The 25,000-nt window shown below is 42.8% G+C and overlaps 2 protein-coding genes across 2 annotated transcripts in view; one reads left to right on the top strand and one right to left on the bottom strand.

Moving 5' to 3' along the window:
* The window catches only part of LOC143288872 (uncharacterized), a 66,594-nt gene extending 60,609 nt beyond the window's left edge, over positions 1 to 5,985 (top strand). The window contains exons 7-9 of the mRNA XM_076597527.1: positions 734 to 814; positions 3,397 to 3,518; positions 5,302 to 5,985. Coding sequence (XP_076453642.1) covers positions 734 to 814; positions 3,397 to 3,518; positions 5,302 to 5,460 — 362 coding nt within the window. The 3' untranslated portion in view covers positions 5,461 to 5,985. The remainder of the gene's footprint in view (positions 1 to 733; positions 815 to 3,396; positions 3,519 to 5,301) is intronic.
* A 4,085-nt stretch (positions 5,986 to 10,070) lies between these two features.
* Positions 10,071 to 15,927, bottom strand: LOC143288715 (uncharacterized). The gene is made up of 3 exons (XM_076597342.1): positions 14,984 to 15,927; positions 11,660 to 11,806; positions 10,071 to 10,399 (listed from the first exon to the last, which is right to left on the bottom strand). The coding sequence occupies exons 1-3, from the start codon at positions 15,294 to 15,296 to the stop codon at positions 10,071 to 10,073; spliced, it is 789 nt and encodes a 262-aa protein (XP_076453457.1). The 5' UTR covers positions 15,297 to 15,927.
* Between the last annotated feature and the right edge of the window lie 9,073 nt (positions 15,928 to 25,000).

Genomic DNA, 25,000 nt, shown 5'->3' with positions numbered 1-25,000 from the left:
AATGTGCATAGTTATATATTTCGAGAACAACTGCTACTTCGTCTTCCTTAATTTACTGGCATCAGTGATGCATTACCCTCTATTGAGTATATGCGTAGGGGTATAAAGCAGCCTGCGTGTGCGTTGCATTCAGTAGAGTCTTGTATTCAAATATTCCGGTTTGAAAGGTTGTAGAACAGAAGAGAGGAGTGCGAATGCATTCACGTGTTTCATATTTTTGCGCATGTACGTTCGTTCATTGTAACTGAAACACATCCGTGTGCGTATGCGTTTGTATTTTTGTTTGCGGGGCATATGTGTGTATATCTGTGACCCATTTTCTTTATGATGCTTGGTCATACGTATTTGTTGAAAGTTGCAATAATTTCATTGAAGTTGTGTGTGTGTGTGTGTGTGTGTATGATTGCGTGTGTGCATTATGTGTTTGTGTGTTCGTGTGTGTGTACGTGTCAACATGTGTTTGTGTTCGTATGTATGCGCGGGTTTACCTGTGTGCACGGCGTTTGTGTATATGTGTTTGTGTGTGTTTGTGCGTATGTGTGGTGCGCGTGTGTGTGTGATGTATGTGGTATGGGTGTGTGCGTATGTGCGTGTGTTTTGTGTGTGTGTGCGTGCGTGCATGCGTCCACGTGTATGTGTGTGTGTGTGTGTGCGTGCATGCGTGCGTGCGTGCGTTTTTGCATGCTTGTATGTATGTGTGTGTGTGTGTGTGTGTGTGTGTGTTCACCGACAGGTCACCGACACATCATCTGCAGTGGCAATATGTGGATGTCAGAGATGGCCAACCTCCTCAAGTTTGTACTGGAACCTCAAGGTAAGTATGTCATCATGATCAATCACATCAAGTAGAAATCCTTGCGTTTGTGATAACTACTCATCTGTAAAGTGACACACGTTTGATTGGCTCAGAGGTTTCGCTTTGTCAGGAGCATTACTTCATCATATGTTAATTGTCTGAATTGTCCATTGCAAGTAACATTTTGATGTGTGTTATGACTGTATCATGACTGTATTCTTTTTCGCGTTCATGGGACACAACTCAATTGTTCATTCTGACTATTTACCACTAGTATTTGTAGTATTGTATTGGTTTATACAGATATTTTTGTCCACTTCTATGTCCTCGTATGCTCATGTGTAATATACACTATTTTTTATGTTATCTTATGTGAGGCGATTAGACCCCATCATGTGGAAAGTTTGCGCCATATAAGTACAATATTTTATTATTTTTTATGTATTTTTTATTATTATTATTATTACTACTACTACTACTACTACTATCAATCACTGCCCATTATGCCCTCACGCATGTAGGGCACGAACGAAGAACTGCCACTCTTGTCCACTTGGGGCCATGTTGTGAATGGTACCCAGATGGGCTTTCAGTCTTGAGTTCTCGTTATTCGAGTATCTTCCGATTGATGATGACTCAGGAGGCGAGGCTCGTTACGCACAGCAGTGGGTGGTTTCTCTTGCTGCTGTTTTCTTAACAAAGCGGGGTGGTGTTGTTGTTGTTGTGTTTTTTTGTTGGTTTTTTGACTCACTTGTGTAAAAAAAAAGTGAGTATGTTTTAACCCGGTGTTCGGTTGTCTGTGTGTGTGTGTGTGTGTGTGTGGTAAACTTTAACATTGACATTTTCTCTGCAAATACTTTGTCAGTTGACACCAAATTAGGCATAAAAATGGGAAAAATTCAGTTCTTTCCAGTCATCTTGTTTAAAACAATATTGCACCTCTGGGATGGGCACAAAAAAAGAAGCCTAATTATATGCAAACTGCATTTACTGTTATATTTATATTTTTTGTATTCTCTAAACTTGGCACTTTGATCTGATATTCTGACCCAACAACAAGAGCAGTTATTATTATCATTTTTTGTTCAAACAAGAACTTCTTTTGCTCAGCATGGAAGTTTTATTTATTTTGCAAACGTTTTGGTGCAGATAGTAAAAAAGGGAAATTACTCTGTAATTAATGCTAGGGGACTTAATTTACTTTAAACTGATCTTTCTCATCTTAAACATTACATTTTGAAATTGTACTCAATACATAAAAAGCTTGGATTTTTTTTTCTTTTTTTTTAAAGTGTATCACAAGTGAGTTTTGAAGGCCTTGCCTCTCTTGTTTGTTGTTGTTGTTGTTGTTGTTTTTACTGTATTGTTAACCCTGTGCCCGACCTCCAACACAGGACCAATGAATCGCGCTTTTGTCCGGCCTCTATACCCTTCGACCTGTCCAGCTGTGTTGGGCCAACCAGGAGTATAAGTACCCGCCGTCATAGCTCTAGGGGGTTCTTCAGTGAAGCATACAAGCCACCCCTCCACCCCCCACACCTGCCACAACAAGGTGTCAGTCCTTCGGGCACCCTGTTTGCTGGTGGTTTTAAAATAGGGGTTCGCTTTGACCAATAATTTTCTTTAACGTGCACGTAGCTGGTACCGAAATCGAAAGAACGCCGGTTGAAATCTGGCCATATGGTCTTTCTGGTGAAAGCAATTAATGGTTGTCACTCTGAAATACTGAACAAGAATTTGTATGTTTGCGACACCCCCTCAGTACGATACTACGATACGATATCATGCGATACGATATGAAACAACAGGCCTAACTTAACCTACGATACCATACGATAGAAACTGAAAGAATGCACTGCGGTACGATACGATACAGTATGATACGATACGATACGATACGATACGATACGATGCGATACAGAACGATACAATGCGATACAATACGATGATATACGATGCGATGCGGTACGAAATAATACAATTTGGTACGACATAAAACAGTTCACTTAAATACAACAGATCCAGTACTGTTTGACAGAGCAGAACAAAACAAAACGTTGTCATTAACACATACACGGTGACAAGGAGGAAGATGACGATAATTAGACGACACTGATGATGATATTCATTATGATTTTTATGATGACAGAAACAATGGTGGTGAAAATAACTATGAAGAAGATGGTGATGATGATGAAAATGATCATGACGATGAAAGTGATGATTACGATAACGGTGATGATAATGTCGACAATGCAAATGATGATGGTGATGACAATGATAAAAATGATGATGGTTACGATGATAATGACGAAAGTCAACTTTTTTTTTCAGAGATGATAACGTATTCTTGTATATGATGACGACAAAAATGATGACGATGATAATGGCGGCGACGATGTTGATGATGACGATGAAAATGATGACAATGGTTACGATGGTGACAGCGACGATGACGACGACGATCATGATGAAAATAATGAAAATGATGATAATGATGCAGATGATGATGATGACGATGACGATGACAAAGATGATAATGATGCCGATGATGATGATGATGATGATGATAACGACGACGATGATGATGACGATGACAGGCTACAGCATCCCCACCTTGTTGGCTCCCAACCTGGTACTAAGGATTGCAAGTAAGCTGGACGGTAGTCTGAAGATTGTTCTGCCTTACCTGGGCGTCGTCCACAGCTACCGCGCTGCCAGGGTATGATCATCCTGTCTGTCTGACTGTCTGTCCGTCTACCTATCTGTCCGTCCGTCTGTCTATCAGTCACTTTGCCTACCTGTCACGTCTGTCTCCGCTTTTTTTGTCCGTTCTCCAAAGTCACTGTTTTCAGCTCCATCCATCAAAACCTCTCCCTTCTGCTACATCTTCCAAAGTCTCTTTCTTCTGCTCCATCTTTCATGTCTCCTTTCAAGCCCATCCTTCAAAACCTCCCCTTTCTGTTCCATTCTCCAAAGTCTCTGCTTTCTATTCCATCCTTCAAAGTCTCTGCTTTCTGTTCCATCCTCCAAAGTCTCTCCTTTCTGCTCCATCCTCCAAAGTCTGTCCCTTCTGTTCCATCCTTCAAAGTCTCTGCTTTCTATTTCATCCTTCAAAGTCTCTCCCTTCTGTTCCATCCTCCAAAGTCTCTGCTTTCTATTCCATCCTTCAAAGTCTCTGCTTTCTGTTCTATCCTCCAATGTCTCTCCTTTCTGCTCCGTCCTTCAGAGTCTCTCCTTTCTGCTCCACCCTCCATTGTCTCTCCTTTCTGCTCCACCCTCCAAAGTCTCCCCTTTCTGCTCCACCTTCCATTGTCTCTCCTTTCTGCTCCACCCTCCAAAGTCTCCCCTTTCTGCTCCATCCTCCAAAGTCTCCCCTTTCTGTTCCATCCTCCAAAGTCTCCCCTTTCTGCTCCATCCTCCAAAGTCTCCCCTTTCTGCTCCATCCTCAAAAGTCTCCCCTTTCTGCTCCATCCTCCAAAGACTCCCCTTCCCTTTCTGGTCCATTCTCCAAAGTCTCCACTTTCTGTTCCATGGTTTTAAGTCTCCCCTTTCTGCTCCATCCTCCAAAGTCTGCCCTTTCTGCTCCATCCTCCAAAGTCTCCCCTTTCTGTTCCATCCTTCAAAGTCTCTCCTTTCTGCTCCATCCTCCAAAGTCTCTCCTTTCTGCTCCATCCTCCAAAGTCTCTCCTTTCTGCTCTATCCTCCAATGTCTCTCCTTTATGCTCCATCCTTCAAAGTCTCCCCCTTCTGTTCCTTCCTCCAAAGTCTCCCCTTTCTGTTCCATCCTCCAAAGTCTCCCCTTTCTGTTCCATCCTCCAAAGTCTCCCCTTTCTGCTCCATCCTCCAAAGTCTCTGCCCATCCTTCAAAGTCTCTGCTTTGTGGTCCATCTTTCAAGTCCTTGCTTTGTGGTCCATCTTTCAAGTCTGCTTTGTGGTCCATCTTTCAAGTCCCTGCTTTGTGGTCCATCTTTCAAGTCCCTGCTTTGTGGTCCATCTTTCAAGTCCCTGCTTTGTGGTCCACCTTTCAAGTCTCTGCTTTGTGGTCCAACCTTCAAGGCTCTGCTTTGTGGTCTATCCTTCAAGTATCTGCTTTCTGGTCCATCCTTTAAGTTTCCATTTTCTGGTCCATCCTTCAAAGTCTCTCCTTTCCTGTCCATACTTCTAGTCTGCTCTCTGGTCCTCACTTCAAAGTCTCTGCTTTCTGGTCCATCTTTCAACTTTCTTGTCTATCTTTCAGGTCTCCGCTTTCTGGTCCATCTTCCAAGTCCCTGCTTTGTGGTCCAACCTTCAAGCCTGTACTTTCTAGTCCTCCCTTCAAAGTCTCCGCTTCCTGGTCCATCTTTCAAGTCTCTGCTTTCTGGTCCATCTGTCAAGTCTCTACTATTAGGTCCATCCTGCAAGTCTTCTTTCTGGTCCATACTTCAAGTTTGTGTTTTCTGATGCATCCTTCAACTTTCTGTTTTATGGTGCATCCTTCAACTTTCTGTTTTCTGGTGCATCAGATGCGCGACGTGCTGGGCCTGGAGACACGTGACACCCGGGACACTGTGGTGGACATGGCGCACGTCATGATAGACAGGGGGCTGGCTCACAGGACCGACAACTATGTGGGTCCTCGAGGCGAGGAAGAGAGGAGAGAGTACCGGGCCCTGAAGTTATGAACAGCAGGACGAAATCATCGCTGTCTCCTTTTTGACGGGGAGCAAAATGGCATGCGGAATCATTCATGATAGAAAGTTTGTTTCCAAGTGGTTTATGTAGTTATTTATTTATTTATTTATTTGTTTGTTTGTTTTTGTTGATTAATTTATTTTGTTTCTTTGTTTTTCATTTGTTGATATTTCCCCTTCTTGTTTTGTTTTGTTTCGAGTCAAACAATTAAACACATCGTCAACAACAACAAAAAGTCAACAATGTCAATGTTGACGGTTGTAATGGCAATAATGATGATGATAAAACATCGTGTTTCAGTTCGCTGTGTCTTTTAAAGGACAATAACGTAGTCAGAAGTGCAGATGAGGCGTACATATTGGGCTGTAACCAAACCAAAATTTCACTGAATTGTGTGTGTCATGTACGTTTAGTTTTGTCCACGTGCTATTTCAGATTGAATGTGTTGTATGTGAATCGTTTTGCGCAGCATTTGTGTAGATGGTAAGACAACGAAACAGAATAAGAACAATAGATATTTTGGGGGATGATAAAATAAGTATATGAAAAGACTATGAGAACTAAAATGTTGATATATCAAGGAAAATATCAGAGTGAAGTTAGATTTTACATATGTGAATTTACACATGATTAAGATACCCATTAAGGTCACCGTGCTAACAATGAATGCCTTTGGTCAAACTGGACAATTCGAAGTTATGTGTATAGCCTATCCTCTTGGTGTCTGCCTGGAGGTCTCTCTTCGCTGGGTGTTTCTCGGTCGGCCTCTCTTTCTTCTTCTTGTTCCTTCCATAGGGGTTTCATTACATGTCAGGGCTTATCTGTCTAGTGTGTCAGGGCCCATCTGTCTAGTGTGTCAGAACCTATCTGTCTAGTGTGTCATGGCCTATCTGTCTAGTGTGTCAGGGCCTATATGTCTAGTGATGTTTGAAGCTGGTTTTCGTAGCGTGCTTCTGGGTCCCTTCCCCGAACCTTTCTCTATTCCTGTAATTTCCACTTTCATCTTGCAGTGTGTTTCTGAGGTTTTTTTGTTTGTTTTTTTTGTTTTGTTTTTGTTTGTTTCACAGGTCGATGGATTGGACATGCGCGCGCGCACGCACACGCACACACACACACACATGAATACACACACACACACACACACACACACACACACATGAATACACACACACACACACACACACACACACACACACACACACACACACACACACACACACACGCATACACACACACGCGCACAGCAGAGAGAGAACACACACACACACACACACACACACACACACACACACACACACACACACTAGCAAAGAGATAGAGAAGAAGAAGAACGGGGGGAAAGGCACATGTAACGATTGCTAAATTCTACCAGTGGTACGTTTTTATTTATCTGTCTCCATGTACGTCTTTCTTATGCGTGTGTGCGTGCATGCATGCATGTGTGTGTGTGTGAGATAGAGAGAGGGGGGTAGGGAGAGAGGGAGGGAGGAAGAGAGAGAGTAACTGAGTTTGGGTTTGGGGTGTGTGCTTATACGCGCTTGTGCCAGATTATTTATGCTTCAGGATAATATGTTTGTTCGTTTGTACCTACCCAACCATAATTACATCCATACGTGTAAGTGTCTCGTCTGCATGTGTGGAGGATCTGTCTGTCTCTGCCATCGTCCGAAAGCCAATGACTGTGTACAAAATTATGCATGGATTGAAATTCGAGTCACTGTGGGGTTTTTCACGCAATATGTCCTCTATTGAGTGGTATGTATATTTTTATGTAAGGGGGGAAATGTCACAGAAGTAAATGAATGCAGGTGACGGTTGAAACGGGAAAGGTTCATTGATGGACATGTGATGAAGGGTTCTATTTTGTTATCGTGTTGCCAATTGGATTTTATTTTTCTTTGTTGTTGTGTTGTCGTTGTTGTTGTTTTTGTTTTTCTCTCTCTCTCTCCTTTTTTTTTTTTTTTTTTTTTTTGCTGGATGGTTTGAACAGAACTAATCCGAATTCCGTTAAATTTACATTACGCAGCACTGAATGTTTTCTGTCCATCTTTTGACAGTTGCCTTGGAAATGAACAACGTTTGTAACATGCGATAGGCCTACAATGGTGTCTGTGGTTGATAAGTTACTGCCTGATAATGGTTGTTCTCTGATGTTCGCCTAGTGAATGGCAACAGATAATGTCCCAAATTTGTTGTCATAAGGTGTAGGACCTACTCAATGGAAACTGAATTGTGTTGTGGATACAAAATGAAAAGAAACTGGTGGTAGTTGTTTTTGTTTTTGTTTTATGTTTTTTACAATTTTTTTCATTTTTGAAGTCTGTATTGTGAATTGATCTATTTTAAGAACCCGCATATTTATTTCTTGTCGTAACAGATTGATGTGCAATAATATGTGAAAGATTTGAGGGAACTGGGAGAACTGCATGCATGCATGGTAAGGGCGAATCGATTTATCAACGTTGTTTTAGCACAGATGAGAACAACACGCTTTCTAAGCCACATTGTATTCTGAAACGCTGTGTCACATCAAATTACAAATTCACACCAAACAATCTTTAAAAATCAGGTTGATTAATTAAACGCGTAAATGAAACACGTGAATTTTTGGCCTCTTCAAGCGAACAAGTGAATGGCACTGAGAACAAAATATGTAGTAGAAATATGTAGTAGAAGCCTGTAAATAAAAGGAACAAACAAAAGAAAATATATATGTGACATTTACGCAGATAATGCGCAGAGTGTTTTCAAATTTGTCTGTTCGCAGGTAAAAATGACATGAGGAAAAGTCAAATTTACATCAGCAAATAGATCCAAATGTGTGTGTGCATGTGCGGATAATGTGTGCACGTGTGTGTGCATGTGCATCTATGTCCGCGTGGGAGCGGGGGCGAGGGGTGTGTGTGCGCGTGTTCGTGTGTTTTTCTTTATCTAAAATAGTCACTTTCTTGGATAACTGTACAACCGAGAGATTTTTGATTGACAATATAATGCTACTTGAAAATGAATAAATAAACAGACTCAAAATTTGCGAAGGCGTGCATGTGTGCAATTGTATCATTGGTTTTTGTGTATGTACGTGTGTGTGTGTGTGTGTGTGTGTGTGTGTGTGCGCGCGCGCGCGCGCGAGTGCGTACTTGTGTGTGGTATGGGGGGGTGGTGGTGAGTGTGCACGCGCGAAGGGTGGGAGATTGTGTGTATGCGTCTGTTTGTCAGTCGGCGACCGTGAGCCATTTCGGTTCTTTTTGATAGTTCCACATACATTTTTCTGTTCAAATACAAAGACTGCAAAGAGGGACAGTTTAAAAAAAATCTGTCAAATAGTCGCAAAATATGAGAGTATAAACGCACTTGTATAACCGTCGTCTGTCCATTTAGCGAAAATCGGAGCCACACAAATGGAATGACATCCACTGGTTCCTCTTGCAGAATTTGTTCGAGAGAAGAAGTCCCATGCATGCGAGAAATCCGATTTTTTTCTCCTCGTTGAAGTTACAATACAGGGGGGGTGGGGGTGGGGGGCTGTTTTTCAATAATACGCCGTCACGAGGGGCAGAGCGTCTAATGGGGGCATTTTGCCCCCACCTTTCGGGCGTTTTGACCATTGATCTAATTACAAACTCAGTGCTCAATAGGATATGTCATATTCCATTTAGATTGTCATTAGCCAGTTTAGAAGCAATGCTTTGTTCATTGCTCTCTCTCTCTCTCTCTCTCTCTCTCACACACACACACACACACACACACACACACACTCACACGCACATACTCTTCCTCCATTTACCTTTACATTGCTTTCACCTTCCCCTTCTAAAATGGGTACGCTTTCATGTGTAAAAAAACAAACAAAAAGACTTTACTACTCAGTTTCTGAGAAAATGATTGACTATTTTTCATGACTGAACCCACGTTTGTCATTGTTCGGACAATTATTCACTTACAAGTCTACAAGAGTTGTGGCTGTTGTCATAAACTTATCAGCTTTTTATATTCTTATACAGGTATAGTCTGGCAATGCTTGTGTTATTTCCAGCTGTGTTTTGTTTGTTTACATTTTGGATGTTAATCTGTGGAAGTGGAAATAGACTATATTGATGCATAAAAAAATTATTATCTTCACCTTGAAATACCTGAATAGTTATCTACAATCAAAATAATTGGGGAGGGCGGGGATGGGGGCGGGGGGGGGAGTCAAGATCCGTAATCCACATTCATCGTCCGTCACAAAAAAACGTTTACTTTCTTTCTGTACCTCCTTGAGCATTTGTGGCTAGAAATTACTTTCATTTATGACCTCTGATTCCTCACAATTCCTTAGCAAGGGGAGAGCAGTTTTTGTGATTTTTTTTTTTTAACCGGGTTGTGAAAAATATAGCTGACTTCTGCGACGATTCTTACCAAAATGTTAAGTGTTCCTTCTATGTTCTGGTACGTTCAGTAATGAATGAACTAAAAAAAAAAAATGGGAAAGAAGAGAATGATTTTTGGAGTTGATACCTTTTTTTTCGTGTGTGTGTATGTTGTGGGTTTTTTGTTTGTTTGTTTGGTTGGTTGGTTTTTTTGGGTTTTTTTTTTTTTTTTTTTTTGGGGGGGGGGGGGGTTAGGGAATCGTGACCTGTTCCACGACGGGTTTAGCCCCAGTCTCCCCAATTCCTTTAACCCCTGTCTCCCCGGCCCCTGTCACGTGAATTGCGATATCTTGGGTGTCTGCGCTGTACGAAACGTTTGGCTCCGACTGGGCTTCGTCCTTCCATCTGCTGTACTTGTTTGCCTGGTTGAAGATGGCGATGACAACGCCGTTGACTATAAGAAGGATGCTGACGACGATGGTAAGGAAGAGGGACCAGGCGAAGGAATAGTCCTGGCCACCCCTCACTTTGCTGCCCACCTTGCCCACAAAGATCATGCAGCCCAGGAAGCCCAGAACTCCTGGAAATAAAAAGAGGGGGAAAAAAAGAGAACGTTAAAGACCCCACGACAACAAAGGGGTTAAAGGGGTTAAAAAACAAACCAGTAACAACAACAACAAGAACAACAACAGCAATCAGTCTTTGGTGGCAGTGGAACAAATACACTTGCAGACAGAGAAAAAAAAAAGAGAATGAAAAAAGTTGTAGTGGCGCTGCACTGCAGCGACGCTGACTCTCCCAAAGTTCACACAGAGAAATATGTTGTGACAAAAAATGCAATACAATACAATACAATACAATGCAATGCTGGAAATTCAAAGATCTGTTGTTGTGTTGTTGTTTTTTCACCTATCACAACCACAAAGGCATACTAGGCCAATTGTTATTCAAGATATGTCCCCATACCCCCATCCCCCTCCATCCCCCTCCACGCGTCCCTATCATAGTCAGGTCGTCCTCCTGAAGTTGTCAAAAGTCAAATGAAGGGATTCATTCCTACATTAATGCTTGAATAGATGTCACGTCCCCTCACACATGCCATCACAGCAAACGCTACAAAATGAGTAATCAAAGTATATGTATAAAGTTCTTTTGAGTCCGACAGTGATAAAGAGAACGATCACTGTAAACATCGACATGTGAGGCAAACATGTGATCAGCGCGAATTGCCACTCCTTCGGTTTTTAAATCATTTGAAAATTACTGTTAAAAACCTCCTGGCTGGGAAAGTTACGCAAACATCCTAGTAGTTCTGAAAGGGTTAAAACCCTATGGACTACGAACAACGAGCACCGATTTGAAAAGAACCGGCAAAGAACTTGGTATACCCACTTGATTCAGAGAAGCCTCAAACTGGCCAAATCGTGCTTTTATTTCCTTCGTAGCATATGATTATATAAGAAACACACACACACACACACACACACACACACACACACACACACACACACACACAAACAAAAACAAAAAACCAACAAACACAAATTAAACAAACTAAAAATATATGAAAAGCGTATACACTCGTCATTTTCCGGTTCCGGTTCAGTATGCAGTGCCAAGTAGAGGCGGTTCAAGCGATGTTGAAATACGGTTAGGGTTTTCCCCAACTTACTCCTTGAACTATGTCAGAAACGGTTTTGTGTTGCAGCAGAAAGTTCTACCTGCGCAAGACTGCTATCCGCTCAGCATTTTATTGTTCACACATACATACACCACGTAAACAATAAGAAAAGACATATATTTAGTCACACGTAGACATAAGACAGACAGACGCACATACCGGCACCCACGGCGGTTATCTCCACAAAAGGCCTTTTGGTTCCAAGCTCGCGCTTGCAGAAGTTAACCCTGATGGTGTAGATGCACACTATCAGGAGTGCAAGTACAGCTGCCCCTTCAAACGCTTGACACGCTTTCACCCAGCCACCTGAAAAGACAGGAACCAAAAGTCAAAGTTATACCATCTGCTCTCTGGAAGAAAATTCTGCTTTGATCCAGTAGTTGATTCCTTTAAAGATAAAAAAAAATGTCACCATTAATGTGACTCATTAAGGCCAAGCTGCAGAAGAAGTGGAAGCAACAGCATCCACGCCACAACAGAGCAGAACCGTACTACATGCTGACTCGTCGAAAGCAGATAGTCATTTTCAGGCTCAGGTCAGGCCACAACCGCCTGAAACACCACCTATACACGAAACACCGTATCGGCGACACAGAGCACTGCCCCTGCAGAACAGGCAGCCAGACAACAGAACATCTGCTGCAGTCCTGACCGCTCCACCAAGCGCTCCGAGATCAAATCTGGCCCGACCCAATCCCAGCGGCCCGGAAGTTCTACGGAGGACTGGAGGACCTGCGACGTACTGCCGCCTTCGTCGAGGAGACGGGGGGATCCATCTGATAAATGACGAACGAGACAACATCTATCAATATAAGTATCGTTGGAACATCTTCTACACAAGTGATCACAACCTTGTGTCAAGGTAAATGAATAAGATTTCTCTGTGTGGTATTTGGGCTACTCTCACTAGGAAAAGTCGTCGCAGCAGTAAAATGCCACCTGTGTGTGTGTGTGTGTGTGTGTGTGTGTGTGTGTGTGTGTGTGTGTATGTGTGTGTGTGTGTGTATGTGTGTGTGTGCGTGTGTGTATGTGTCTCTGTGTGTGCAAGTGTATTTGTTTTCCTATCAAAATGGATTTTTCTACAAAATGTTTTCAAGGACAACCTTTATGTTGCCATAGGTTCTTTTACGTGTGCCTACGTGCGAGCTGCGCACGGCCAGGACTTCGGTTTATCGTCTCATCCGAATGACTAGCGTCCAGACCACCGCTCAAGGTCTAATAGAGGCGGAGAAAATACTGGCGACTGTGGGATTTGAACCAGTGCACTCAGATTCTTTCGCTTCCTACGCGGACGCGTTACCACTTGGCCAACACTCGACTCCATGTTATTCAGAAGGCTGTAACAGCGTAAACAACATTACATTGACGGAAACCAAGCGCGATGTTGTGAGGTTTCAGAATCATTATAACCGCATATAAGGCTCAGCACTCGGCTTATATCACAGATTGACATAAGTTTACATTTGGGCCAACAGCAAAGTGAGAGCTGTATTATCAATGGTTTCTCCAGTCAATGGGAAACCATTTACAGCTTAGTCTTTTGTGAAGGACTATGACTCTCAAACTAGGAGGCAAAATTGCACTGGCTCTTAGTGCTGCAGCCTTGTGGGCTAGTTGGCCTTTGGGAACCATCCCAACGCCGACTGTCCTAAAACCCTCTTGGCCGAGAGAGTGGGGATGCACTTGGGCAAGACACTCTCCACTATAATCAAATTCTAGCCCAAATAGTCGGAACAGCAGTTGCCTCATCTGCTGTTCTGATGGTCATAGTCGGACACGACTGACTATCACACACACACACACACACACACACACACACACACACACACACATAACCGCATATGACTGTACGCCCAGTTTGCCTGCCGGCGCTATAGCTCCGAAAGGAGACCGGATTTTTAATCTAACTTCATTGGCAATTGAAACTGTGCCAAGAACAAAAGGGCTGATAAATTGTCACCGATTTTTTTCAAACACATCTTGTCACAACCGGTCCAGAATACCCTGTCCGTTAAGGCGAAGAGATTTCTTTTCCACTGAGACTTCTGAGAATCACACACGCACGCACGCACGCACGCACACACACACACACACACACACACACACACACACACACACACACACACACACACAGAAGAGAGAGGAGCTTTACGCATTTCCTCAGATACAACCTAAGAAGAGAGAGAGAGAGAGAGAGAGAGAGAGAGAGAGAGAGAGAGAGAGAGAGAGAGAATGACAATGATTATTTTCAGAAAGAAGGAGAGAGAGAGAGAAAAAAAAAAGAAAAGGGGGAGGGGGCAGACAGACAGTCAGATGATGATGATGATAATGATGATGAAGATGACGACGACGTCGACGATAAAAACAAGGGAGGAACTGAAACTAAAAAAGGAATTGGTGAACAAAAGAAAAAGAGAAAAAAAGAAGAGGTCATGACGATGACGACAACGACGATAATAATTATGCCAGTCATAAACCCATTCTCCACCCCCAGACCCCCACCCCTCCTCCCCCTTACTACACCAAACACTCTGAAAGCTTCTCTGAAGACCTTCAACATCAGCCACGACACGTGGGAGGTGAATGCAATGGACAGACCAAAGTGGCGTTCAGCTGTCCACAAAGGCGCCAAATCCTGTGAGGCCAACAGAATCGCTGCAGCAGAGCAACGCAGACAGGCCAGGAAAAGCAGTGCCAGCAAGTCCCTGACAGCCGCCACCATCCCCTGTCCACACTGCGTCAGAACCTTCTGGGCGCGGATTGGCCTGACCAGTCATCTGCGCACCCACAGAGCCCAACCCACCCACCCCCAGGATGACTAGATGGTCCTCGTCGATCCCGACGGACGAACCACACACACACACCAAACACAACAACTCCGAGATATAAGTAGTATAAGTACAAGCCCGGAACTTTCGTTTTTTAGGAAGTATCTTGGTTCATTATTCCAATATACCTTTTATCTACCTGTGTGCTAGCTGAATGGGTTCAGCATAAGCAGCATTAACTTGAAGTTGTGTATCTCGTAAATGGAGAGAGTTACCACTCTTTATTGTTCGTTTGTCCATGTCATACAAAGACCTAACACTCAGCTTATATCACAGATCGACATAAGTTTACGGTTGGGCCAACAGCAAAGTGAGAGCCGTTTTCTCAATGATATCTCCATTGCAATTGGAAATCATGTTCAGCTTAGTCTTTTGTGAAGGACTATGACTCTCAAACTAGGAGGGCAAAATTACACTGGCTCCTAATGCTGCAACCTTGGAGGCTTGTTGACCTTTGCCATCCCCAACACCGACTGTCCTAAAAACCCTCTTGGCCGAGAGAGTGGGGTTGTATAACTTGGGCAAGACACTCTCCACTGTGATCAAATTCTAGCCCAGATAGTCGGGACAGCAGTTGCCTCCTCTGCTGTTCTGGTGGTCATAGTCGAACACGGATATCATACATCAACCCCACATACAATGACAGAAAACTCACCCGCGACGGAATCCACGTAGAAGCCAGTGCCACACACGTCTTTAGTGTCCGAAAAGCCACCATTCATGAACCTATGTGTTATATAATATCCCTCCATCTCCTCTGTGGAGCAGCCTACAAGGACGCTGGAGAAAGCGGAGGCCTCCCTGTGGGTGATGACTTTATATCCGGTGCTCACGTCTTTAGTCTCTTTCTTGGAGTAGTGGAGCCACTCAGGGGTGAAGTTACCGGCGAAGAACAGAAGGGTGACAAAGTACAGACACACCAGGCCAATTTGGTAACCCCGGTGACGCGCTAAAAAGGCGATCTGCATTCTGATTGTCTTTTTCGATGTTGTTGTTGCTGTTGTTGTTTTGATTCTTCACCCTCCGATTGTGTGGTTGATGGCGGTGGTGGCGGCGGTGGTAATTGTTTCTATTTTTCTCTGCAGTATCAATCGTTAAATCTTCCTGGGGTTCTGTTGTTGCTGTTGTTGTTTTGATTCTTCACCCTCCGATTGTGTGGTTGATGGCGGTGGTGGCGGTGGTGGTGGCGGTGGTAATTGTTTCTATTTTTCTCTGCAGTATCAATCGTTAAATCTTCCTGGGTTTTTGTTGTGTTGTTGTTGTTGTAGTTGTTATTTTTTCTCTTGGTTTTTTGCCAGAGGTGCGAGACCAGCGACACAGTGGGTCGGTTATGAAAATGAAAAATGGTCCTTGTCCCTGCCGAGTCCTAATAGAAACGAAAAGATTTTTTTTCTTTTCTTGAGCTGGGTTTGATTTTTTTAATGATACTTACGACGGTGATAACTCATTTATCAACTTGTCTTATTTTTATACTTTTTTTTTTTATTCGGGTCACACTTTTATTTACATCGACAACCGTCTGCGTCGGCTGGCTGATTTTCTTTTCACGTCAACAGCATTGATTTGTCAAACTCTTGCTTTCTGATTCTGTTTCTCAGTATGACTGGACTCGAAAAATAGAAATATTATAAATCAGATGATAGAAGTGTCAGTGAAAAACATTCTCATAACGGTTCGAATTCAAGAAGAGTAGTCTGAGATTGAAATCGATCACGGTAAGTTGGCAAGAAAATAATGATGTCACCACAGTGTCAACGTTTCTGGGAGAAATACCGTGCATTGATTTGATTGGTATTGACACTTACTTATATAACGCCTGGCCTGGGTCAAAGTCTAAGTTCTAATCGCTTTGCTATCACGCACCACAGGCTGTCTACATGGGTACAGCCGACTGAGCTCTCATCATTCATTTCCTGTGACATCCAATCAGGCTTCAGTCACACCCACACACCCATCCACCCACCCACCCACCCATCCACACACACACACACACACACACACCACGCACGCACACACACGCACGCACGCGCGCGCAAACACACACACACTCTCACACAGACACACGCCCACACACACACACACACACACACAAACGCACGCACACACGCACACTCACACACAAACACATAAACACAACACACACACACACACACACAACACACACACACACACACACACACACACACACACACACACACACACTGATAAAGCAGGAAGGTTGAGAGAGAGGGGGAGAGAGAGAGAGATAAACGCCAGCAAGGAAGTCTGATATGAATTTTTGTGCTATAACATATGAAGATTTTTTTTTTATTATCTTATCATCGAAAATACGGGAATGTATCTGAGGGTTGAAAGGTATGTATGAATGACATTGGGCTTGGGATTGACCGTCGACATTTTCTGATCCTGGAAATACACACACTACTACTCAGCATCTACCAATTACCGACATTAAATACCCAGTCAGTGTTAGCAGTGTATTTGCTTCACCTACATTTTTTTAAGCATTCACCAATTACCGACATTTAATACCCAGTCAGTGTTAGCTGTGGGTTCGCTTTACTTACCTTTTTTCAGCATTCACCAATTACCGACATTTAATACCCAGTCAGTGTTAGCTGTGTATTTGCTTTACTTACCTTTTTTCAGCATTCACCAATTACCGACATTTAATACCCAGTCAGTGTTAGCTGTGTATTTGCTTTACTTACCATTTTTCAGCATTCACCAATTACCGACATTAAATACCCAATCAGTGTTAGGTGGGTATTTGCTTTACTTACCATTTTTCAGCATTCACCAATTACCGACATTTAATACCCAATCACTATCAGTGTTAGCTGTGTATTTGCTTTATTTACCTTTTTTCAGCATTCACCAATTACCGACATTTAATACCCAATCAGTGTTAGCTGTGTATTTGCTTTACTTACCATTTTTCAGCATTCACCAATTACCGACATTTAATACCCAGTCAGTGTTAGCTGTGGGTTCGCTTTATTTACCATTTTTCAGCATTCACCAATTACCGACATTTAATACCCAATCAGTGTTAGCTGTGTGTTTGCTTTACTTACCATTTTTCAGCATTCACCAATTACCGACATTTAATACCCAATCAGTGTTAGCTGTGGGTTTGCTTTACTTACCTTTTTCAGCATTCACCTATTACCGACATTTAATGCCCAACCAGTATTAGCTGGGTAAGAGGAGGAGGAGGGGTAGGATAGGGCTACGATAAGGGGTGTGTAGGGTGTCAGTGTGAGGAGTAATGGGGAGAGGGAGGGGGTGGTAAGATATGAGGAGTTGGAAGGGGGAGGGGACTCTTTGGATAATTTTTTGGTGGTAAAACAGGGTTTAGTGGAAGGGTAGGATCGGGCCAGAAAATAACATGGAGTGGTTTGCATTTGACGTGCAGAAGTCAGGTGCTGGGGGTGGGGTAACCTGTTTATGTTAATAATCACTTTGAGAGAGTAGAGTGTGATAATATTTTCCATGCTTCATGAAAAGAATGCAGAGTAAAGCTGAAAAAAAGAGTGTGATAACCACCAAATTAGGAGCATGTTCATCCTTATCTCCCCTCTCTTATTAACATTATTTTATGATTCCTTTAATACCCTACAATAGCAAAGTGCCACGTCATTTTTATACAATAAAGACATCAGCTGCTCTGAATATAAAACAAACAGGTAGCTTTGTGCACACCAAAGAGATTCTCAACAATTGTTCACAGTTATGCTCTGCTTTTTTTTTTATGTCGCCGTGGGTTCTTTTCCTGCGCGCCAAGTGCGTGCTACATACGGGACCTCGGTTTATCGTCTCATACGAACGCATTGACACTCGGCTTGACATTTCCAGTCAAACTTGGGGGAAAAAGGGCCGGAGTGCGGAATTCGAACCCAGACCCTCAACGACTCTGCATGTGCAAATGAGCGTCTTAACCACTCTGCCACCTTCCTCTTTGATGATGATACTGGTGATTATAGACCTAATTAGCTGCCCACGCATCTACGCCTTCCCGGAACCTGTTCTGCGATAGACGGGTTTTTGCCCACCTCTACACGGGTTTTTCCCCACCCCGACATGCACGATGTGGATACCACTGATTAAACATCACAAGACCGCAAGTCCATGGTAAAGTTTTATCTTCGGTCCAGACACTTCAAACTAATTGTGTTGCCGGCGTTTTTGTTTTTATCTCTCAGCCACGATTGTTCACAATGTTCGTCATTATAATGTGGGGTCACACGGTATCGAGGTCGATAAACTGTTTCGTGTTCATATGCAGTTTAACAGTCTCATCATCTCATCTATCCCTTGACCCGTGGGTGGGTCGTTGGGGCACCATGGATGACTGCCTGGTCAGCTCGCGCCACCTGCTTTAACAGTAGACAACAGTAATCTCTCAGCACCAGCTTCATGACATGTCATACATAATCGAGAAAGTCACTGAGTCCTCATTAATTAAAAAAGATAAATGCAAACCGGCATTATCAGAACTACAACAATGTGGACCTGCAATTTTGGTCTTGACTTCTCCAGTTATGAGTGCAGATGTCAAATAATGGAAAATGACACAAAGCTTTTGTGCTTTTTTTGCTTTTTGTTTTTTGCCTCAGTTGCATGTAGTTCATGGAGCAATTTTTGTTTCTTTCTTTTTTCTTTTCTTTTTTTTTTTTTTTTTTGTAGTGGTTCACACAATTTTTTTCACTGGCCGAGAAAATTGGAGAAAAAAACCCCAACAATAACAACAAACTTGAAAGAAAGAGGAGGGGGTGTTGGGGGATCATTATTTTGACATTCAACTTGAAATCATTAAAACCACGGAGGCAACCATGTGTTTGTTCTGTATTGTCCGTGTGTTCTGTGTGGCTTGTTCAGGATTAAGGCGATGCCAGTCTTGAATAAACGCTAAATTTGTGTTTGCACATTTCTTCTGTCATTGCTGCTGTGTGCACATGTCAAATGATTGGTATAAGAGCAAGCCCGGCGCTTCCTTTTTGGGGAAGTGTCTGGGTTTGTTCTAATGTACCTTTTATTTACCTGTGTGCTGGCTGAACTGGTAGCGTAAGCAGAATTGGCTTGAAGTTATGTACCTTGTGTGTGGAGAGAGTTAGCACTCTTTACTATTTGTTAATTATTTGATCTCCTGGCCTCATTTATTATTAATCTCAACTACGATGACAAAGGATTTTTTTTTTTTTTTTTTTTTTTTTTACAAAAAAACAAAGGGGACTTCCCACGATTTCTCACACATTGTGCTCCACATTGTGTTGTTGTTGTCTTCAGTTTAACGTCTTTCCACTTGAAGTGATATTAGACGGTCCACATTGTGTGTGTGTGTGTGTGTGTGTGTGTACAAAACTACTATTATTATTACTACTACTGTTATTTTCATTGACGAAAATGTGATACAGACTGGTTGGGTGAGTGAAGTGTACACCAGGGGTATCTTCCCAGCCTGGGGCCGTATTCAAGAGAACATCATGCCTGAGGGTAATCTACCTGAGGGTAAGCATATCCAGTATTCATGAACACAAGAGTCTACCTATGTGTCTACAAACCTGAAGGCAATGTACTCTTACTACCTCCCAAGGGTGACTGCCCACGAAGCAGAGGTAAATATGGTGGATCCTTTTGCAGCATTTTTCTTCTTCTTTTTTTCTTTTTTAAGGGAAAATAGGTGTGTTTTATAGATAGCACGTGTTTTGTGAACTCTAGACAATGTTCAAGCTGTGGTGCAATGAGAAGTGAAACCAAGAACATGGCAGATGGGAATCATTGGGATAAAAGAAAAAAAAAGATGATGGGTTAGCTGTCTGAGCAAACTGAGTGTGTCTTGAATACGAAGATAACTTATCCTTCAAGGTAAACTGTACCCGCAAGTCCCAAGCATGTCAAAGATAACTTGCCTGAAGGCAAAATAAATTTTGTCTTGAATACAGCCCCAGGAGGAGTATGGCATGGCCTGGGCTGGTTTAACCCTGGGGTAACTCGGCAGTCTTTGTGAAATCTGATATTGATACACCCGTATTTCACTTCCAAACCATTCCATTCCTCCATTCCGTTCTCCTGTACGCGTTATTTTTCAAACAGCCTGTCGATCTGTCACTGATGTTCTGTAATGCCTCTGGCCATGCCCGCGTCTGTTTGTGTGTGAAGGAGAGAGTGGGTGGGAGGGTGCTGGGTGAACGGAGGGTGGGGGAGGGGTCTGTGGGTCCCTGGGCCCCGATTAATGATGGATCCTGAGGGTCCTCCTGTCAACGTCATCACGGAGCAGTGGCCACAAAGCCGTGGACAATGAGCGCCATCAGAGCCTGTATAATGGTGATATCATCAGTGAGTCGTTTGATCCCTTCAAGTCCGTCACAGGCAGTTGCCTGGTTCACCGATCCGTGGTTTTCTTGGTGAAACGACTGTTACACATTGGCCAGGAGTGCGCGCGCAGACACGCTCTCTCTCCCTCTCTCTCTCTCTCTCTCTCTCTCTCTCTCTCTCTCTCTCAGACACACACACACACACACACACACACACACACACACACTGACATACACACGTACGCGCATAAGCACTCACACTATTACCCGTACAGCCCCTTCCCCTACAGAGAGAGAGAGAGGTAAAAATATGATAAATATTATCACGGATTTGGCTCTTCTCAAACATTGATTGGAGGTGCCCTTTGACTGAAACACTGTGACATGATAAACGTGAAACACACACACACACACACACACACACACACACACACATCGGGATTGTTGTCCATCTGTATCCACTCTTTTTTGGATCCATAACATGGGCTCTCGGCTTTTGTGCACTAGTCAGTTCAAGTTCCAAATTTCGTACGTGCAAGCGTATGCGGGGTGTGTTTCATGTTGCCTACTTAAATAACTGCAGGCTGAAAAACAAACAAACAAACAAACAAAAACACACCTGCAAGCTGCATGTGCGCGTTATCGTTCACGTATACAAGAAGTCTATGCGCGTAGGTGCGTGCATCAGTTTTGTTACGCATGCTCAAACAATACAGACCTTGTTCGTTAGAAAAAAAATTAGAGTAACTTGCCCTTTATTAAAAAAAAATAATCAAAGTGATTTTCTTCAAGTCTGTTGTGTTTGACTCAGACCTGTTTACACTGCATTTTGTAAACAGTCCAAATTTGATTGTACAGATTTGACAAGCAATAAACAATTTATATATATATATATATATATATATATATATATATATATATATATATTTTTTTTTTTTTTTTTTTTTTTTAATTTAAATAATACAGGAAATAAAAAATGGGAGTTGGTGCATGCCAATGTAAATAAATGCAAATATCTACACTAAGAATTTACAGCACTACCAGTTTCTAAAAAATGGCATCAAAGAGAATACTGGTATGTATGCATTAATCCTTTGGTCAGTTATTAGATACAATGAACTTACAGGTTTCCAGAAAAGAAATACATATTTTTACCTGGTGAAAGTACAGACATATCCATTTTGGGTAAACAGGCCAGCTGATTGTACCAGACTGGTGTGTCTGAATGTATGGGAGTCTTGAGAAGACTTATCAATGTATATCACTTGTAGTGATGTATGAGTGAGTACTATATGCACACATACATGCTACACCATAAGATGAAATTATTCTTTACTTGCAGTTAATCATCAATGCAACTGTGATGAAACACACATGAATCAGTCTTGATGATTATTATCTCTAATCAAATTCCATGCACAGCTCCACTACTCTTCTCCCTACAATTTCCATGCTAAACTGCACCACTCATTTCCCCACAGATTTCTGTGCTCAACTCCAACAATCTCATCCCCACAATATGTATTAAAGCTACTCCAATAAAAAATAAAAAAAAAAAAAAAATAAAAAAGTAATGTGATAAAAAAAAAGGCCAGAAAAAGATCAAATTCACTGGAACAGCAATGGCCAGGCATTTTCTCAACTCTGAAATCTGTTTTTGGAAGGCGCGCACGCACACACACACACACACACACACACACACACACACACACACACACACTCACTCACTCACTCACTCACTCTTACTGTGTAGCAACAATATGAAATGCTAGAATGTATATAGATTCTGAATGAATGGCTCACACACAGGAGCGATACTTTTTCTTCAGTTGTTAAAAAATTTCGGGAGGTTGATGTCGCTGTGACAGCAGAAACTGACTTGACTTCGCCTTCTTGTTTCTGATTCCGCGACAATTGAAAATCTTTGCACGACGAACAAGTTCAACTTCCGCGTTACTTATCAGTTGTCCGTTCTTTTTTTTTCTTCATAATACTCTTTCGGTTCTTTAACTTTCATGGATTCAAGCGCACTTTCAGTTTCAGTGGACAGAGTCGCCATGTTGCCTTTTGCCGGACGTCCCAGGGTGAAGGGGCTGAACTTTTCACTGACTTCCGGTTTTGTAACGAACAACGAGAAAGGATATGTTATGTTTGGTAGACCAGTAAATTAAGAGCCTGAAACTGGTATACTTGATTCATGACGATCAAACGGATCTGGCTTTCTGCCATAGGCGCAGGTTATACTGTGCATACATAAGTTTAATGTAATATATAGGCATGATAGACGACATCAACGTAACATTTAATGACATATATAGAATAGAATAGAACATGTCTTTATTACCAAGTGTACCGGGGTCACAAGGAATATTGAGGGGGATAGTACAGAACAAGATACAAACATAAATCGAAAATCATACACAAACACAGATACAGTAGAAATTATGATGCATACAAGTGCATATCAGTATAAAAAAACTTGTGCATACTCACACATGCACGCACTGCACACACACACACACACACACACACACACACACACACACACACGCATGCATGCATGCATGCACACACACACTCTCTCTTTCTCACACACACACACACACACACACACACACACACGTTTGAGCAGAAGCCGCATATTACATGTGGATGGGGCTGATGACTAGATCTTCAGATAGATGGTTGTTGATTGCACAATTTTATTTATCATACTGGATTTGTTCGAGAGACAGGGCATTGACTGCTTTGGGGAAAAAGCTATTGGCGAAGCGATTGGCTTTCGTTCTTATACTTCTGTACTGTCGACCAGAGGGGAGCATCTCGAAAATCCCAAAAGCTGGATGTGGTTCGTCCTGGCTGATTATTTTGCTTTTTTGAGTAGGCGCTAATAATAATTTATGTCTTCTAGAGAAGGTAGATGAGCCCCGGTAATCTTGGTGCCAGTTTTTATGATTCTGTTAAGGGCTGCGACTTCTGCCTTGGAAATGTTTCCGTACCAAACAGTAATAGTGAAGGTTAGCACACTTTCAATGACTGCTCGGTAGAAATCAACCATGATTTCTTTTTTAATTCCAAACTTTTTGAGGTGCTGAATACATATCATTCTTCAGCTAACTTTCTGAGAAGCGTAACCCGTGTCAAACAAACATCCACTACGTCCATAAACGATCCCCTCAGTCAATACATCCAGAGGCAAAAATAAAAGTGGACAGAAGCACACCACAGAGTCTAGTGTAGTTGAAAATAGAAGGGGTGGGGTGGGGAGGTTTGTTACACAACGTCCAAACGGACCAAAGGCCTGTTGACATGGTAGCTGCGGGAGGCACCAGCTGGCCTGTGTGTGTCAGCTCTGTCTGCAGGCCAAGCGTCTCGTCAATTATTCTGTCACCAACAATTGTGGTTACACCATCGTCTGACTTCGAAAGTGCCCAGCAGTTGGTTGGTTGTTGAAACAAAATTGGCGCTCTCTCTCACACGCACACACGCACACACACACACACACACACACTATGTACACAGATATGTACACACACACACACACGTGCACACACACACACACACACACACACACACACACATTACACACACCACGCTGTGGCAGACATGACTGGACATACAGTAGCTTTCAAACCAGAGAACGTACTCTACATCACACTGATATTTAACATTCAGCTAAAGCTGATGCACTTGTCTGGGTTGCTGGATTAGTACACACACACACACACACACACACACACACACACACACAGATGGAGAGAGAGAGTTTTTATTATCATAATAGATAGCTCTGTGTGTGTGTGTGTGTGTGGTTTTACGGTGTATCATTTTAGTGGTGTCGTGGAGACAGGGGAGCTTGTTTTAATTAACAAGGAATTGTCAGTCAGATAAGAGTCCCCCACTTGACTCGGTCTCAGCCTTCTTAGTGTCAAACGGCATGCACGCAGGGGTGTCCAAAGGCCGAGAATTGAAACCTTCCAATGGCCACTGCTGGAGTGACCGTTGCAACAAACAGTGGTTTCGTGTCACCCCTCCCCCTCTTATCCACACTCCCCCCCCCCACACACCTCCCCCCTCCTCCCCCCCCACTCACACACCTACCTCACCACCTTACAGGACTGTCAATACCCCTTTTTACCTTGAGGGCTGCTGACAGGGGGGTGGATGGGGGAATCAGCGTTGGGGAAGGTGGATAGACCTAACCTGTGAATCTGACAGGGAGGAGGGAAGGGGAGGTGAGGGTTCGAGAAGAGGGGTGGGTGTGGGGGGCGGGGGGGGGGGAGTCTGTTGCGCGGGAAGAAATTTGATGATCTGGTTGGTCAGCCAGCAACCTCCAATTGATTTCGCTGTTTGTG

Source organism: Babylonia areolata, chromosome 13 (genome assembly GCF_041734735.1).
Source record: "Babylonia areolata isolate BAREFJ2019XMU chromosome 13, ASM4173473v1, whole genome shotgun sequence".
NCBI lineage: Eukaryota > Metazoa > Mollusca > Gastropoda > Neogastropoda > Buccinidae > Babylonia > Babylonia areolata.
This window is presented reverse-complemented; position numbering and strand designations above follow the sequence as displayed.